Source organism: Petromyzon marinus, chromosome 33 (genome assembly GCF_048934315.1).
Source record: "Petromyzon marinus isolate PM22_M1 ecotype Great Lakes invasive population chromosome 33, UKy_Petmar_22M1.pri1.0, whole genome shotgun sequence".
Classification (NCBI taxonomy): Eukaryota; Metazoa; Chordata; class Hyperoartia; order Petromyzontiformes; family Petromyzontidae; genus Petromyzon; species Petromyzon marinus.
In genome coordinates this window covers 10234637-10254027 of record NC_133699.1, presented here as the reverse complement: position 1 = coordinate 10254027, position 19391 = coordinate 10234637, and the positions used below count along the sequence as shown (strand labels likewise).

The 19391-nt window shown below is 45.7% G+C and overlaps 1 protein-coding gene across 1 annotated transcript; it reads right to left on the bottom strand.

Moving 5' to 3' along the window:
• Positions 1-7059: 7059 nt before the first annotated feature.
• On the bottom strand, positions 7060-18676 carry LOC116948440 (calcineurin subunit B type 1-like). The gene is made up of 6 exons (XM_032965121.2): positions 18342-18676; positions 16407-16446; positions 13464-13640; positions 12852-12911; positions 12450-12634; positions 7060-12330 (listed from the first exon to the last, which is right to left on the bottom strand). The coding sequence occupies exons 1-6, from the start codon at positions 18342-18344 to the stop codon at positions 12283-12285; spliced, it is 513 nt and encodes a 170-aa protein (XP_032821012.1). The 5' UTR covers positions 18345-18676; the 3' UTR covers positions 7060-12282.
• Between the last annotated feature and the right edge of the window lie 715 nt (positions 18677-19391).

Genomic DNA, 19391 nt, shown 5'->3' with positions numbered 1-19391 from the left:
TCACTGTGACTGCTGCTGCTACTAACCCTACACAACCACTGTGACTACTGCTACTTCTAACCCTACACAGTCACTGTTACTGCTGCTACTAACCCTACACAGCCACTGTGACTACTGCTGCTACTAACCCAACACAGTCACTGTGACTGCTGCTGCTACTAACCCTACACGTCCACTGTGACTGCTGCTGCTACTAACCCTACACAGTCACTGTGACTGCTGCTGCTACTAACCCTACACAACCACTGACTACTGCTGCTACTAACCCTACACAGTCACTGTAACTGTTGCTGCTACTAACCCTACACAACCACTGTGACTACTGCTGCTTCTAACCCTACACAATCACTGTGACTGCTGCTTATACTAACCCTACACAATCACTGTGACTACTGCTGCTACTAACCCTACACAAGCACTGTGACTACTGCTGCTACTAACCCTACACAACCACTGTGACTACTGCTGCTTCTAACCCTACACAATCACTGTGACTGCTGCTGCTACTAACCCTATACAACCACTCTGATTGCTGCTGCTACTAACCCTGCACAACCACTGTGACTACTGCTGCTTCTAACCCTACACAATCACTGTGACTGCTGCTGCTACTAACCCTACACAACCACTGTGACTGCTGCTGCTACTAACCCTACACATCCATTGTGACTGCTGCTGCTACTAACCCTACACAATCACTGTGACTACTGCTGCTACTAACCCTACACAAGCACTGTGACTACTGCTGCTACTAACCCTACACAACCACTGTGACTACTGCTGCTTCTAACCCTACACAATCACTGTGACTGCTGCTGCTACTAACCCTACACACCCACTCTGACTGCTGCTGCTACTAACCCTACACAGCCACTGTAACTGCTGCTTCTACTAACACTACACAACCACTGTGACTACTGCTGCTTCTAACCCTACACAACCACTGTAACTGCTGCTTCTACTAACCCTACACAGTCACTGTGACTGCTGCTGCTACTAACCCTACACACCCACTCTGACTGCTGCTGCTACTAACCCTACACATCCACTGTGACTGCTGCTGCTACTAACCATACACATCCACTGTAACTGCAGCTTCTACTAACACTACACAATCACTGTGACTGCTGCTGCTACTAACCCTACACAATCACTGTGACTACTGCTGCTACTAACCCTACACAACCACTGTGACTACTGCTTGTTCTAACCCTACACAATCACTGTGACTGCTGCTACTACTAACCCTACACATCCACTGTGACTGCTGCTGCTACTAACCCTACACAGTCACTGTGACTGCTGCTGCTACTAACCCTACACAACCACTCTGACTGCTGCTGCTACTAACCCTACACATCCACTGTGACTGCTGCTGCTACTAACCCTACACAGTCACTGTGACTACTGCTGCTACTAACCCTACACAGTCACTGTGACTACTGCTGCTACTAACCCTACACAGTCACTGTGACTACTGCTGCTACTAACCCTACACAGTCACTGTGACTACTGCTGCTACTAACCCTACACATCCACTGTGACTGCTGCTGCTACTAACCCTACACATCCACTGTGACTTCTGCTGCTACTAACCCTACACATCCACTGTGACTACTGCTGCTACTAACCCTACAAAGTCACTGTGACTACTGCTGCTACTAACCATACACAGTCACTGTGACTACTGCTGCTACTAACCCTACATATCCACTGTGACTACTGCTGCTACTAACCCTACACAGTCACTGTGACTACTGCTGCTACTAACCCTACACAACCACTGTGACTACTGCTGCTACTAACCCTACAAAGTCACTGTGACTACCGCTGCTACTAACCCTACACAGTCACTGTGACTACTGCTGCTACTAACCCTACACAGTCACTGTGACTGCTGCTGCTGCACTGGCTTCGTGTTTGACGGGTGGAAACACACCAACTCAACCACACCGTGAATGTTTATCCAAAATGTTGCTTGGGGTGTCTGTTAGCCATTTGCCAAAATTCCGGGAAAATGCCAACAAAGGGTTGGTGTGACGGCTTCAAGAGACCATCCAGCAGTGGATAGATGAAAACTTATGAGGATAATGATTTTTTGTTGCAGGTTCCACGAGTGTCACGTCACACTGCATCCCTGGTGAACGTCTGCCTTGTGTGTACGTGCGTGTGTGTGAATGGGGAGCGGGGGAGCGGTGGCGCAATGGTTAGCGCTGTTACAAATCTAGCGACCCGGGGACCGATTCCCGCTCGCGACCAACTTCAGTAACGAATATCTGAACCGGTCCGGGGCCTCTCCTAGGTCGACTCAGCCTCAAATGAGTGACCTGTGGAGGTTTGTAAACAACATCATTGAAGAGACAAAGGCGGCCGGGCGTGGGGTTCGCAACCCACTCGCCTACCAAAATAGGTGCTCGCGAAGAGCGCTTGCCACAAGAGTCTTGTTAAAGGCAATACGGGGGGTGGGGGGGGAGGCATTGTGTGTGTGAGAGTTTTAGCACAGGTGTTGGGAATAAACAATTCAGTGCCATAATATGGACAGAGGCAAAGGTGTGAGTTGGGTCACCCCTGCTCGCCCAGAAGCAATCAACAGCTTTAGCGTTATTAAACCCAAAACAATTACGAGGCATCCGCCGTCCGTCCAGATGGATGAAGCCGAGGCAGATGGGATGATCAGATGCAGCGAAACACTCAAGCAAACAGCTAGCACGAGTCCACTCTAATGGGGGGTCATTTGTGACTTTGCATCCTCCCATTCGTTGGGCCAGGCATCCCCCGTCTTTCGATACTAAATATTGTACGGCAATAATTAAAAGATAATTAGAACTGCGTGTAATTGGCTTTGTGAGTGCTGGGATCCCGTTGATCGCGCGGCATTAATTAAACTCGGGCTTTGAAATTCCCGGGGTACAATATTGATGTCGGATTTCAGCACGTGTGGTATTTCCACAGAACATCCCAACAAGAAGAAGAAGAAGAAAAAAAAAGACCGCGCGCTAATGAAGGACAGGCGAGCGGCGCGTGGCCACGGGGAAGAAACTCGCTTTGTGAAGATGCCTCCGCAAGCCGCCCGAGGCAATGATGAGAACGGAGACGGTGGGACCCCGAGGGAAAGAGGCCGTGAGGCCCTGAAGAAGGTGGCCGACTGCCTGTGGGGAGGCCTTCCACACAGCAGTTGCATAGAGCGAAGCGAATAATGATCACTACTGATTATGATGCATTATTATAAGAATAGCTCGTGATGCTTGTTTCAGATTATAATCATATCTGATTATGATTATTGCCAGGGGTGGGTGGGCTTCGAAGATTACAGTTTATGCCCACTTACGCCTTTGCATGCTACTTGCATGAAATGTTATTTCGCATATGATCGTTTATGAGACTTGTACGACTCGTGGCAAATTCTTGGTTTTCAATTAGATTCAGTTATTGTTATTTTGATCACATTGCGGTGAGTTTTGCGGCCTCTAGTAGCTGGGTACGTCACATGATCAGTTTAACACGTAGGATTTTGCGACCAATATCCATAAGAGGTGTTTTGGGTTCGTTCGCCTAAATATAAATCTGTCATTAACTCAAAAACCTCTGTTATTGACGCCACACGATATTATTACGTGCAATATACCCTGACCATCAGCAACCGTGTTCTATGCACTACATAATGAAGCCCCCTTCCTCCCATATCTATGGTGGACGTCCCCTTGGGCGCGTTTCCCTCCCTTTGGCTGCCACTCCGTCCTGAGTCTCGACCACCGCGGCCATCGTCCCTTCGAGCGACGCGTCCCTGCCCCAAGCCCCCTTACCGTCTCTAAGTAAAGCGCCGTCTCTCCCATGCGTGCGTTCTCTCACCCCAGCGTGCTCGTTCCCCTATCTTGCCCCCCCCCCCATCCACGCTTGCATCGGCGCAGCAACTACAAATCATAAAACATTGATCGCTGCGCACACGCAACTCGGTGCGCGTATCGTGTGCTTCAGAATGAATATTCATCGATGAGTCAACGCATCGTTGCACGTCGACTGAAGTGCCGGAGTTACCGTCTCGAAACGTCGCTCGCTCAAGAGTGAGGTCTGACGCGACCAGTGCCGGACGGGATTTTTGAGTTCAAACCGTGGTTGGGTGTTGACTCAAGCCATCAGCCCTCCAGGCACCACTAGAAACGAACACCACGATGTCGGGGGGGGGGGGGGGAAGCCAAATGTGGTATGTCCTTCAGCCAGACTCGCCCCTGCCATGGGAATGTGGAATTGCCACCACTGGCTCAACGATTGTACGATGGGCATCGCCTCAATGTTCACTTTGACTGAAGTTTGGTGCGGTTGTTTTAAGGCGATGGAAAGGAGCGAGAAATCAAATGGTTGTTGGGAGGTCGAGGAAAGGTTCCCACCGAGTGAGTTTCAACGGTGAACATTGCCCCCTGGTGGCCACCGTCGATGACTGCAATCAAATGAGAACCCAGAGCCAGTGGACAGGGTAACCGGGTGGATCCCGGGGGTCAGAGAAGTTGACCCGAGTCCAATGAGCGTCGGGGTTTGAATCCGGGTTCTCAACGCCAGACGGGGTCTCGCCCACACCACCAACGACTGCACAAAAGATGACACGAAATTTCGTTTTAAAGCTTTCGTGACTACAGGGATTCATATTCTTGGTTCTTTCGGTAAAGTCACGTAGAATGGAAATAATAAAATAATAATAATAAAAAACCAATACAATTATGATACTTTTTCTGAGATTTTTATTGTTTAATTTTTATTATTTCATTATTTCCCTTCTACGTGACTTTACCGAAAGAACCAAGAAGATGACACGAAACTGTCATTCAAAATGTATTTGCATTTGGGGTCAAGTCGTGGTGCAGGCAAAATGTGAGTCTCTCAATAAAAACCCTCCACCACCCAGCAAGAGCCAATTAAATTGTCACGTGGACAAATATACCGATTAGTTTTGGGGGGTTTTTTCGGCAAACCAGAGGAATTGAAAAGTAACCAAAATGTTGGCAATGCTGTCCGACGTTTCGCTGGAGATTACGTCCAGCATTATCAGGCGTTAATAAGAGCTCAGCTCTAGCGTGGAATAGCTGCTTGACTCCAGTCTTTTCATAGGTGGCATGACCTCATCAGAGCGGCTGTGTTGGTGAACCGGTTTAATAATTCGGGTTGATTGCTTAATTCAGCTTTGAGAGAAAACAAAAACATACATTACGCACTGTACATTCAACAAATACGCTGGCCGTGAGCAGGAGTCACACTGGATGCGGTCAAAGTCTTTATAGTTCCTGAATGTCGTTAGGTGTTGAAGCACAGCTAAGCGACGAAGAGTCGCGAGTGCTCCACTTCTGTGGGTCTGTGCCAGCAGTGAGAGGGGACTGCAGCCGGATGAAGGAGATGGGAGGCGCGGAGTTCGAGCCAGACCCCGGGGTCAATTGCAGTTGCTGAAATCGTGTCGTTTATATTAATTACAATGACCTGTAAGCGAATTTAATGTATAATGTATCACGCGCAGGTTTCGCTCTCAACAAGAGCCAACAATTGCCCGAGTTCTATGTATGTACTGTATGTTGAACTTCTTTCGCACCGTACGTAGCCAACTGTGCTAATCGGACGTGCGGAGGGGGGACAACAAACGAAAAACAAAAAGCACTTCTAAATCTAGATTTAAAAGTCCACATCTCCAGTGGCTCCCTCGGGTCATACATTGGCATGTTTGGGCCAACTCCATGAGTGGGAAACAATGATTGTGTAATTGTAATGTCACGTGACCGACGGTCTGGACTCAACGGTGCCAAGGTCTTGAACCCAGCCCAGTGGTTTGGCAGCTGCCGGAGTGGCGCGGGGCCGCGCGTCACTCGGGCACGAGGGGGCGCTGTGACCCGAAAGGGAGGCAATGGCAGCCCTGACCGTCATCAGAGGGCTTTATGTTGACCTTGGCAGCACAATCACACTTTTTTTTACCCAAATAAAGCGACATACGTGGTTCTCCGACTGACCACCACCAGGCGTTGCAGTCTTCCCAGGACCCCCCCCCTCCACCACACCCGCCTCCTATAATTGGGGATTTCCCAGGAGCCCTCCAGCAAAGGCTGTGTGGCCTCACTTGTGGATCGCCGGATGTCCCGGACCCCCACCCCCCACCGCCACCCCATCCTGGCCACAATCCCCGCGTCCAGGTAGCAGTGGGACCATGAAGTTACTGACGGCTGTCTCTTGTGATGATGAACGCCCTCAGGGTTGAGAGACAAGACCTGCGAGATGATGCCCTACCGGTAAAAATGCAACGTTGGCATGTGGTTGGATCTGCATAAAACCTACCGTGCAAAATAACCTTATTCTGTGCGTGCGTGACAGGTGCTCGATGACAAATTAGAACTTTTTTTTTAAATTCCGATTAGCACGTTTACGTAAAGTGCGAAAGAGGTTCAACATGCATAGTAATATCATTTCTCGAGACGAATTGAACAGCCCTCCTGGCGATTTGGTGAATTGCCACGGTTCAGGGTCACTATTTGAAGCATGGACTCAACTTAGGATCATTCGACTTACGAACTTTCAGAGATATGAACAAACCTATCCATATGTTCAGTTGCCTGTTCAAACCGAGTTGTAAGTTCAACCGCTGCGCAAAAGATGGCGGTGGTGGCATCTAAATCTGCAGAACATGAACCAGTGGCATCTATATCTACAGATTATACACTTTTTAAAGCCATTCCATGTTTAGTGTACATGCTGTATACAACATGTTTGGAATCGACAGGAGTAAAGTTGGACTTATGAAGAAATTGACTTACAGACAGACCTCTGGAACCTAACTCGTTCGTAAGTAGATGAGTCCCTGTATTTATTTGTATTTATTTTGACGTTGCTGTGAATGGTACCACCTCTAGTAGCTGCAGGGGGGTGACATACGGTACTACTAAAAAAACATTGCCGGCTTGCACGCACAATTTGACAACACGTGTCACGAGATTTTTAAAAAATGAAATAAATGGAAGAATCCGTACTTCTTTCCGCTTGTAGCCTTGTAAACAAAAAAACGGACAACAAATGAACACCGATGAGACACCATAACTTTAAACAAATATTTATTATCATTCTTTTGACAACAGATACAAATTTTACATGTATAAATGTACAAATCCATAAACATGCAAAGAGCACAGCCCATTTTCATTTATGTACAAAAAAATATCACAATTCGGTTCCTATTATTGCAGCTCATTTGTTACATCCCAGCAAACGCACGATTAAATTTGTATTTCAGAATCATCGAGTTGCAACGTTTACACTTACCATACGCGGAGAGAAGCTGCTGCTAAATACGTTAATTATGGCTAACGGGCATGCAAAAAAGTCACAGGCTTCTTCTTGTGAAGTTATCGTACAATTGAATGCGGAATTCCAATTCAAGCAAATATCACACGAGTTACCACGTGACCGACACACTTTATTCCATAGCATCGCACACACGAATTTTATTCCTTAATTGTTGTGCAGATTCAAGGGAATGTTCATGCCCGATTTTATCGTGAATGTTTAATGCGAATCTGAAACTTTGTAATCTATTCCAATTTATGCTCACTGCCTTTTTACCCCGTTCGCAAACAATTTTTCCTTTGCCGAGATCATTTTTGACCCAAAAGTTGAAAAAAAAATCAAGTTTTCAATTGCATGCATCATGGCCAACAATTGGCATGAATGTGTAGAAAATCACACAAGCTTCATTGCTTTGGCTGGAAAAAAATTGCAATTGGTGGTTCCATCTTGCATGATGAAAATGTTTTCTTTATAATATTACATTATTGCATCCAAAACATAATTTGCACGATATTGGTTCGCTCAAATTCCTGCTAGTGCTTTACCATGATCCGATAAGTGAAGGTGATCTCTATAGTGTGTCATGTAAAACTTAAAATGGAATATTAATATATTTAAAAGGATATTTTTTAACGTTTTTTTCCCCTTTTGAATAGCTCACAGAAAACAGGTAATATTGCATCAAAATTCCCTCGAGACTCCAAACCATCCCAAACGAAAGAATGTGCAGATGACTGCTGTTTCTCTAAGTGCCGTTTAGACTACACTACAAACGACTTCAACTCACATTTTTATTAAAGTCAACGTCATGCTTGGGATTGATTTATAAAATAAACAGGCATATTCGAAATACACAAATACTTTGGCTTCCTCCTTGCATACAATTCCCGCTAGCAATTGGCGACATTGCGTTTAGTTTCATCCTGCCACGCAAGCAGCTACGAACTTATATACAACTGTCCCTCCGTCAGATATGCCATGCAGGGAAACATTGCACTTAAGAAACGTTCATACTAACCAGGAAAAAAGCTGAAAAATACCTAGTACTGAAATCGATGGAAAGCACAAACTCAAATCACCTACGTACTTCAACAATAAGCAAAGGTCACCATGCCACGCTTGCATTATGTACTCTAGGTTAGTGCTACATGACCACGCCACTGAGTTAAAGAGCGCACGTGCTCTCACCAATCACGAGACTCTTAAAAGTTCCTCATGCAAGACAGGATCATGTAAAACTGGTACAGCCGTTCTCAGATTTAATTACAAAAGTTGTTTTTCTTTCCAAAAACAGCCCACGTGATCAATTGCAAACTCAATTCCTCAATGTGATCATTGTCCCGACATGCGTTTTAGATGTGAACGGGTGCACCAAAGCAGTGCATTTTACCGGTCAATCGCCTACGTGCTTTACATGCATATTTCAATAAAAAATTTTACCAACGAATGTTTTCATGCAAGATACATGCACACGCATCATGGTGTCATTAACCCAGTCACATCACAGATGCTCACTTTCAGTAGAAAGGCGTTTCCATAATTGAGTTTGCGACTGTACGCAATTGAAATGAGGAAATGGCTGCTACGTTCCGAGCAATTTTAAGCAACTCCTGCCGATGATTAAATTATCTCGTGACATACAACCTATACTTTCTCATTGTATTCCAGCGCAATACCTTAAGATCAGTTCAGGTGGCAAGACGCTTTGACTTGCAAGCCAGTCCATAATCCAGCTACTTGCATGCATGCGTGCAGGGCCTCACAATCTATAGAATTAATAAACAACCAATTGTCCTTTACCCAAATATAATTAAATTTTCGACATAAAACAGCATAATAAGCAACCAGTAAAATGCACCTACTAAATGAAGCATTGTTATTGTGCATCCCGAAAACAACGTTCAACTGCCTGCTTAGACTGGTAAAAATCTGCTTGCAAAGCACCAGCCACCAACATTAAATGCATGTTAAAATACGGTCACCTGTTTACGGCAATACCAAAATTACCTTAGTGACTGTGCAATGCGGTACCTGTTAAAACTAAACCATTAGCCAAACAGCGAAGTCTATTGCATGAGAACATAATTTTCAATTCATTACTTCTGCCAAGATCAATCAATACAGATTCCGTGTTTATTTAAGTTAATTCGCAAACTGAATTTCATTTTGTTAAGCCAAAGTATGTGTTGTGTATGTTGGGAGCTTGTATTAAAAAAAAACATGAAATGTATTTACACGGCATAAAATATACACCAACTCTACCCTGCTAGCATACCACCCCCCCCTGTTCACTCGGACAATCCCATCACCAGTGATTTAATATTGCCTGTTAAAATATATGGAAACTTACTACGACTAGACGTGGACAATGGAACACTTAAAATAAAAGCATTAGCACCAATTCTCTTAGCGCCGCTGTTAATTAGCCACTTGATCCTTGTGACGGTACCCCGGGGTAGCAAATAATACAAAATGGCCGAGCCAATTAAATCTTTTATTTCTGGGACACTATTTTTTTTCAGGGGTGTGTACTTCACTCCGCGACTGGGTGTACCAATCAATCTGAAATCGGTGCTACTCCGCGATGGCGAAACGCAGCGAGGACGATTGGGCTGAAACCCTGAACGCTCGTACGCACCGTGGTGGTGCACCGTGTACAGCTCGTCGAGTTGAGTCAATCGCCGCATCGCCGACCATCAACAGACTAAAAATTACCGCATCACGGACATTGTGCGAGAGCCGGGGTACTGTGGTACCCCGGGGTACCGCCATAAGGTTCACTTGATGAAAATGACCGCTATTGTACTCGGTTGAATGCGTGCGAGTTTACAGCATTCTGACACGTAGGTTATACGAGAAGGCACAGCAGGCTCAATTTCATCGCAGTTTTTACCAGTCTACTAAAATGCAGTACGGGAACAGTTTCACGCTAAATGTGTACGCTAATTATGTAGCAATATAAACACAGTTGTATACCAGTTGTCATTTGAGCATATTAACAGCTGCCAAGTTGCTTTTACACGGTTAAAATGTATAAAAGCAATACTACATAACAAAGGCCAATCTCATTCAAGTGCGCACCATCGAAGATAAAAAAAATTAAAATTAAAGCCGTGCGTGACAGTTGTCTCGCACAAACTGCTCGATTTAAACAATCACCAGTTTTAAACGTCTGCCAAAAATATTGCATACCTATAAGATAGGTACTCATCAGTGACCCGGGACCAAACCACACACTCAGGACAAAGCATTCACTTCACTATCAAACTGTGCTGGAATATTATAGTTATACTTTGACAAAAAAAAACTCATTTAAATAAAGATAATTATTTGATACAGATATACTCAACATTCCATTGAGTAATGAACTTCGCGCAAAAATTATACCACGACGAAAATATTTAACTTTGAACGTTTGTTAGCTTCCCTCTTCATTGTCCCTTTTTGCGTCGCATAAGCATTTGTTCTGTATCGATTGCTAGCTGGCCATTTGCTGGAAACTCATCCCTCCCCTCCCCCCCATATTCAGACCTGTTTGGCATTGTCTGAGTTGCATTGAAAGCAAAAAAAAGTAAATTACAATTTACAAATGTCGTACGAAGTAAAAAGTTTTTCATTTAAAAAAATAAAGAAGACTGTGCAGACCCTTGCCCGGCTACAGGGTGGAAGCATGCGCAAAGCTTATCCCTACGCATGGAGGGTAGGGCAGCGGACGGCGGACGAGTGTGTGGGTGGGTGGGAGGATGGATGGACCAGCGGGAGGACTGTCAGGCGGGCGAGCGGACAAACGTCCAGGCGGAGGAAGAGCGCATGCTACGCACCCCGGGAAGGCGTGCGGCCGCGACTGACAGCGACACGTGAGGCAAGCAAAGTCACGGCGACAGCACATACCACAGAGGGCACAGGGGTGCTGCGTTACACATGCACACGCGTGTGCGTCGTCTGCTGGGAGCCGGCCACTCACACTGCATGCTAAACACGGACCAGGCACCAGAACACTGCCAGCGCATTACACCAACTCCCCCTTCCTGCACAGAGGCAACATTTAAGGCCAATATACCCTTAGCAGAAAGTGCCGAAAATACAGGCGAAGGCTCCCAGTTATCCCCTTTGCCCAGGAGCTCAGAGTATTTGTTTGAAGTGCTGAATATTACTTGAAGAGAGTGAAAAACGATAGATCTGCACTTCACGACATTAAGACCACCTCGTGTTTCAACTTAATATGAAATATGTTCTTGTACGAGTCTATTTGAAACAAAACATTTTTCAAAATAGAGTTTAAAGCATTTGCAGTGTAACTTTTTATGCTATCTCTGTGGTGCGGAAAATTCAGTTTTATAAATAATTGCAATATAAACATACGCTACGTTTCTTTATAAATATCTAGCTAGACTTAAAATTTCCAGGTAAACAAATATCTATAAGATGCGTGTAAAGTCGCAATAATTTAATATATAACATCAAGGAAACTGGAGTTGGTGTAATGCACTCGTATATATCTTTAACAAAATCTCATTATGAAGTTACATTTGTCTCAAACATGCAAAAGTAACAAGCATTCATACTCGGCTCGCGGTGACTCCCCAGGCTGTTCTGCAGGGGAGCAGGGTGGACATGAAGCAGTCGGTACGTTTCACAGCCAGGAGTTTTAAATACTGTCGTGCTTGTCATCATCTCGTTGACTGGCACAGTACAAGGCCGCTGGCAAGTCATTGCACAACGCCATGGAGTGCTAGGGCACCTTATACTCAAGAGGAGACCAGAACAGATATATCGATTTACTGCCCACGCTGCGATTCTCTTAAGTTTGTGTTTTGTTTTTGAGACTAAAGAAATTTAAACAAAATGGCACTACTTGAGTACAGCAGGAGTAGATGGCTCACTGGGCTTGGCTGCCAGACAGCCGCATTTCAAAGCAGTAAACGAGTGTGCACACAGCAAACGGTACGCATGTAGACGCCAGGCATTGGCAGATTAGACGTCAACAACCATCTTCTTATGGAAATCTAGGCCTCCCACCACCTGCAAAAAAATACACACAACAGAGATTTCCACAACACAACGAGCACAACCAATCCACAGGTGTCGCGATGCGCGCTAAGTGGGCCCTACGCAGGCAAAGGTTGGGAGGAAAAACTCACGGCGCAGAACTCCTCGAAAGATATCCGTCCATCCCCATCCTTGTCGGCGTTGAGGATGGTCTTGTCAACGATCTGCTGAAGTTGTGTATCTTTGAGGTTGTTTCCCACCATCATCTTCAGCACCTGGAACAACTCCCCATTTGAGATGTAGCCATCCTTGTCCATGTCGTAAATTCGGAAGGCAACTGTCAGGCGTGAAGGAAAGATAAAAAAAAGACCCATACGAAAATGTCAAGTTCTGTAGGACAAACACACGGTTGCACACAATTGTATGTTAGGCTTCACAATGTGAAGCAGAAAGGATTTACGTGCAAAAATGCATTCCAAATCTATGAAAATTAAGTAAATTCTTACATTGTGATTAATTATAAATCATAATGCGAACAAAGGATAGCAACTTACACCTCAGCTTCTGATCTTTGTCTCCCTTAACACTGAACTGAGAAACACCCTCGATGAATTCTGTGAACAAAGTTTACAGCAAAAGTAAATTCCATACACTCACACTGTGCACAGCCTACTTTTGTACAGATGGCCACTAACGTTGCAATACGTAGGTTCGTGCTGCCTCGGGGAATTTCAGTAGTGGCATGATGATGTAATCGCGAGAAACCATGGCCACACCTCCAGATATGCAATCTCACAAGGACACCCAAATTGTCTTTTAATTTTTATACACTTTCCCTTTATAAAATTAAGTATCTGGCCATAATTCCTGCCTGCCCGACTTTACAAGCACATTCTGTACACAGGCCCCTGGTGCGTCGCTACGGTTGACTTGGCATGCTGATTTGGCACCACGTCGGTACACGTGAGCCACCCCTACTACATGTGACCATGATGCTAACCATGAAACGTTTTCGAGGACTACAGCATATGGCAACAGCTGGCAGCTTGAGTGAACTCGATCGTGTGGGTGACGATCGAGTGATATGGATATCAACCTGCGATAGCAAACGCGAGAAGCGGCGGCTGGTAATCGCAGTAGGGCGTTAGTTCGCTGGGGGCTCCTACCTTTGAAGTCGACCTCCCCATTGCCATCGGTGTCGAAGATGTCGATGACGCGCTGCACAAGAGGATTCTGCTGCAGCTCGGGAAGAGACATAAACTCGTCCACGCTCAGCGAACCCGAGTTGTCCAAGTCGAGCTTGCGGAATCGCTTCCCCAGCCGTTTTATCTCGTCTGCGTCAACTGCACGGTGGCGAAACAAACGGGACTTTTTAAACATGCACAGTCGTGGTCAACAGCAGATCCTCATCCTGCAGTGGACAGAAAATGGCTGATGAAGTTATTCGGCACTCGTGGCCTTCAGAGGCAATTGCGGTAATTAAAAACTTGAGACAGTTTTGTAGGATTGCCAAGTAACAAATGGAATGATTAAACAATGGTGAGTCCATAGATTGTATTAACAGATTCATTACGTTAATGCAAGTTGCGAGTATAAAAAAGAACTTGCTTGCAACTGCAGATTTTCAGCTAATGTCATTAGTCTGCAGTGGGGTCTTTGTGTAATTAAATTACAAATACTACAGCCACCAGGGCTGAGTCTCTTGATCTCTCTATAATTCCTTCAAATGTGAACTTATTCTATTTGACATAGAACTCAAAATATCGTGCTATAAGTACAGCACAATAAAAAAAAGTTTATTAAGTTGCAAATCCAACAAAAAGGCAACATCAGAGTCAAGCACTTCGACAGATTATCCATCAGCTATTTCAAACAGTAACTGAAGGAGTGCATATTCTTTGGGTCTTTCAGTAAATTCTTATATTCATAAAAAATAAATATATGAATTCCTGCAGTCATGACAGCTTTAAGTCAAAGAGTGAATAATTGGATTAATTGGTATTATTTCCCCCACTAATAATTTAATGAAATGGAAAATGTCAGTGGGCCTCAAGAACAATTAAAAAATGTATGTTTAATTGCAATATAAAAAACAGCCATTTGCCAATCTACTTCTGGAAGGCCTCCCCAAATTGTGTCAATTGTGTGGGCTTGGCCACACTTTCACCACGCTGGTCAGTGTGGGCAGGAAAAATGGAGAGCTGAAGACCTGTTCAGATATCTCGTCACTGACGTTAGACAGGTCTGGGAATCAAATTCAAGTGACCGTGTTCGTGGTGCACTGCAGTAATCACTGCCCCCCCCACCACTTCACTCCAATTGTTAAATGTCTATATTCTTAGCTCTTTCGGTAAAGTCACGTTGAAGGGAAACAATAAAATAAAGAGCTAAGAATATGAATTACTGCAGTCACGAAAGCTTTAAATCAAAATGTTAAATGTCTGTAAAGCACGCATGTAAATATATTCTGCGTGATAACCTGAAGCGATGTTTTATACGCACTTCAAAGTAATTTAATTAACCATGAAGCAACCGTAATATGTTTATTGAGATGCAAATGCTGACCATTGTTCAGCAAACCTACTGACATTAAACATAACGGCAGCAACTATAAATGGACACATAGAGGTCAATTGCTAAGCATGTAGTCCGCTAATAATGCCAAGGCACTATACATTCTCCATTGTGATGATGCAATGTTAAAGTTGACCTAAAACTCAAAGGATGACGAGCTCTGTAACAATAGCATAGAGCAAATAAAGCAAAATGCTGTACATTCACAACTTATATTCAATATGCCTGAATTATTTAAGTATACTCTAATATACCACCTGTGCTTCAATAGGACTGCACAACTGCGTGAGCTGTACCTCAATGATAACCAGTACACAAATTCCAAACACTCAAGAGCATGATGCTATTTCTCAGAATCACGTAACGTACATCTGGCCTCTGAGCTCCGGGAGCCAAATACAAAACTGAAATATTAACTTTCACAGCATTCCAAAATAACTAGACTTCTCTCTGAAAACGTATAATAGGTAACGTTTAATGCAGCATGTAAATCATCAGTGGGCCTAAAGCGTGTTGCACAGGCAGATGTGGGGGCAATAGTAAATTCTGTAAGTAGATGTGGAATATTAATGAGCAATAATTCACACGCCACAACTTGTTGAATAATTACGTAAATAATTTAACATTCACACTAACTGTATCATTATTTACATTATTCTCAGTCAACACAAAGATTAACATTCAATAGATTTACCTTTTTAGCACGGGTACTTTGGAAAGAAACCGTGAAATAAATTAACATCCAAACTGTGTAGAGAATGCTCCGCAGCAGCTAGGACAACAAAAACAACTGCATTCCCCCCCCTCCCCAAAGCAATCTTCACCAGTCTCCCACTCTCCCCTCTGTGGCAAACACGGGCACACAATGGCCAACCTGTGCGGGACACGTGTTCCCGGGTGCTGGCGCTCTCCGCAAGCCCATGGGGTCGGAGCTTGCAGCTTGACACGCCACAAGGTCACGCCACCAGCGACATCTTGGCCCCTATTATGGGGCCGTATCCCCCCCTTAGTCTCGTGAGATACATTTGGTAAGGATGGCCGCAGCAAGGTAATCTTACTTGATGGGCATCTGTTTAAAAATCATTTTCTAAATAACATTCGTGACGGTCGTTAACATCATCATTAATTGGCTCCGTCAATGTATGTCTCTGTAAATAAAACTGCGTAGAAAATTTACGACCACATTAATAACAACCAAACAGTGCGAATTCGGTAAAGGCGCTTGGATTTTAGTTTACTGGAGAGGACAAAACCTTGGCAAGGGTAAGGCAAGCGATATAACTGCACACACACAACACGTACAGCTGTGCCTGTGCCGCCAGCAATCGAGTCACTCTTTATTTTAAGACATCATAAACGTTCACACATCCGAACCATACGAAAGGTTAAACGTGCAAGAATCCTGATCATTTCTTTAAGTAACAAGCAAGAGAACCCCAGGTCAGGCGCCCTTCGTACTGATCACACAAATAACGGCGCTCCCCTGGGCACCTCGTTTAAAGCACCAACTCGCGTTCAATCGGGTGAGTACTTACAGTGCGTGCACATGTCCAGCGGATAACTCAAATCATTCCCCTGCAAAGAAATCATACGAAACCTTTAAGAAGAGCTCACGCATACACACGGCACGCATTCACACAAGTCCGCGTGTACCAGACCTGCCAGAACAATATATACACAATGAAGGTTATGTTGATAAGCAGCGAATGGAGCCAAATGAAAACTGAGCCGTGCTCTAAAATAAGCTTTGTTTTTACATAAAAACCGCCCCCACCCCCTCCACCAACACCACAAATTGGAGATAGTCGTGATCATTTAACCGATTACGCTATTTACTAATGTATTTAACTAGTCTACTTCTTCTTCTTCCATTGCCTCATGTGACTCCCGGCGGCTCAGCTTTAAAGACACTCAAGAGGCGAGAAAGTCCATTTAACTCGGGCGACTATTAGCGTGCTACACGTACGTGTGAAACACAGGAGAGCGTGGAAAGGGGAGCTCATTACTGCGTTTTTATATTTTTCAACGGGGACCTTATTGACATAACATTTCAGAAGGGTTTACCGCGGGCGCGTTTGTTATTAAACATCATTATCTATTTTCGTTTCGAATAGACGGGCCTGCCCGCTTCTAACACACAAAAGACAGATAAGATGGCTCACTGAAGGAAGAGCCACCCCAAGGCATCTCAGCGGACTCATTTGCAGTCGGAGCAAAACTGCAGCAAAAATACGGGCGTGTTTACGAATACATTCCACCGTGTGTACATCCAAACACATAAACAAGCGGAGCACGCGCCCATACAAACAAGTACACATTCGCGCGTGTGCGGATTAAAACTCGTAAACAAGGACACGTGCACGCTGAAACACGTACACAAGCTAAACGTGTACACTCTTGAACACACGCGCACACGTGTGCGCATTCTAACATGTAAGCAAGCAAGTGTGAAACGCGTGCAATCAAACGTGTACACAAACATGTACACACTCCAGCATGTGCATTAAAATAGGGTCACAGATGGCGATGGCTGGAGCGGTGGGCCGTGCTATTCCATACCGTACTACTCTCGTGTTGCCGCAACGCTGACACACACCAGCCTATGCTTTATTGACACACTAAACAGAGATTGTATCTCCTCTCGCTTTAAGAATAAAATACTCGACTGTCTCTGGCTCAGCGCAGGCCGATCCTCGCCGCACGAACCTCCATCACTGCACGTCCCTCCAACCCTGGCATCACGGACCCCAAAAACCTCGCCGGGCCACATAGGCCACCATCCCCATCCGTGATCCCGCGGCGAACAATCATCATCATCAGCCTCACTAATACCACCACCACCACCATCATCTTTTACGACCACTGCCCATGGTCATTCCACTGATGGATGAAGAAGGCCTCGCGTCAAAGCCGTCGCCATTTCTCACGACCCTGCGATGTGCGGCGTAGCGCCTACACATTCGCACCTCCGATTTTGCACAACTGGCTGCGAAACGGTGCAAAATAAGTTAAGCATTAACACACACACGAGCCGATTTCAGCGCTCCGTCTCCGCGGTGGACGTAAAAAAAAATTCGCTAACGAGTTCCATTCCTCGGTTGCTACTCGGCTTTAATGTATTTAAAATCAGAGCAGCCAACGCGCGTTGCAGGCGTAAACATCGAACCAAATATACGCATCTTAGATAAATTGAAACATTTCAACATTGCATCTCATATTTTACAATGTATTAAAAGCGTAGGCCTCGTAAAGGCCTCACAGCCCCCCCCCCCACCGTTCGCCTAGCGAACCCCGCCGGGGCAAGGGCGCCCTCGGTCGGTAGGACCGGCCAGCCGACAACGGTGGGGGGAGGTCTCGGAACCCCGCGAAGGTGCGGGTCGCGAGGCTCGCAACGCGACGCCGCCCGCGGCGCCCAAGCGCTCGGCTGACCCGGGGATCTCCCGGCCCCGGGAACCCCGTGAGAGGCTCACCATGTTGGCGTCCGGACGTCGCTGAGCGCTGCAGGACGACGGGAGCGGAGCGGGAGGCGCGGCCCGGACCTCGGCAGCGGAGGTGACAACATCCGGGCTCCCACGGCGCGAGTCACGACTTCGCGCCGGCAGCGATTCTCCCGCACGAATCGATTCCCCGCGCGGAACGCCGAGTTGAGCCTTCCGTGCGCGCTCCAGCCGCCAGCTTCCCTCGCTCGAGACCTTTTTGGGTGTGACACTGACGCTGGTTTTAATGCGAGACCTGCGTGAAAGCTTGAAGTGGTCGCGAGATGAGCGTTGGCGAGGAACGCCGCGTAGAGGCAATCTGTGGATCGATTATGTTAGAAATCGATTCACCTGCTGAGCAACGGGCTTAAGCTCCTCCCCAGCCGTCAACCCGGTGTCTAACGGGGACGCACTCGGTCCGAGCTTGAGCCAAGGGCTCAACTCTTTGAAACGGGAACGCTTTTGCGTGGAGTGATCTGCAAAACTATTGGGGCTGGGTTTGATGCCTGTATTACATTATACCCCTGCCAAAAGCCATAGCTGTAAATGATAGCCCCACCCCCGCCCCGCCGCCAAACTTAATGCCTAATCCTGGTGAATTATAACCCTTAAACTCGCTCGTCAAAGCCAAAATTAAGTTAGCGAAAGCCCACGTAGGCGCAATTCCAAATTGCCAATGTTAAATGACCGAAACCATTGCTCTGGTTCTAACTCGAAGCCACCAGTCCCCATTGTAACCACAAAAACGTAGCTATGACCACCACTCCCAAAACGTATTTGGTCGCAATACACATGATTAATCGCATTTAAACTCTTATCTTAGATACAGCCCTACAATGCTGAACTATACTCCAAAGTTAAACATAGCATGGTGCATATAAAATACGATTTGCGATGTTATGTACAGTTGGGGCGAACCTGAACACACTTTTTGAATATTCACTCATTTAATTCAGTAAGGTATATCGCGTACAGTATTTTATTCAACTGCCCACTCGTCACACACCTAGCGCAAGGAATGACCCTGAAACAAATGTTATTGCC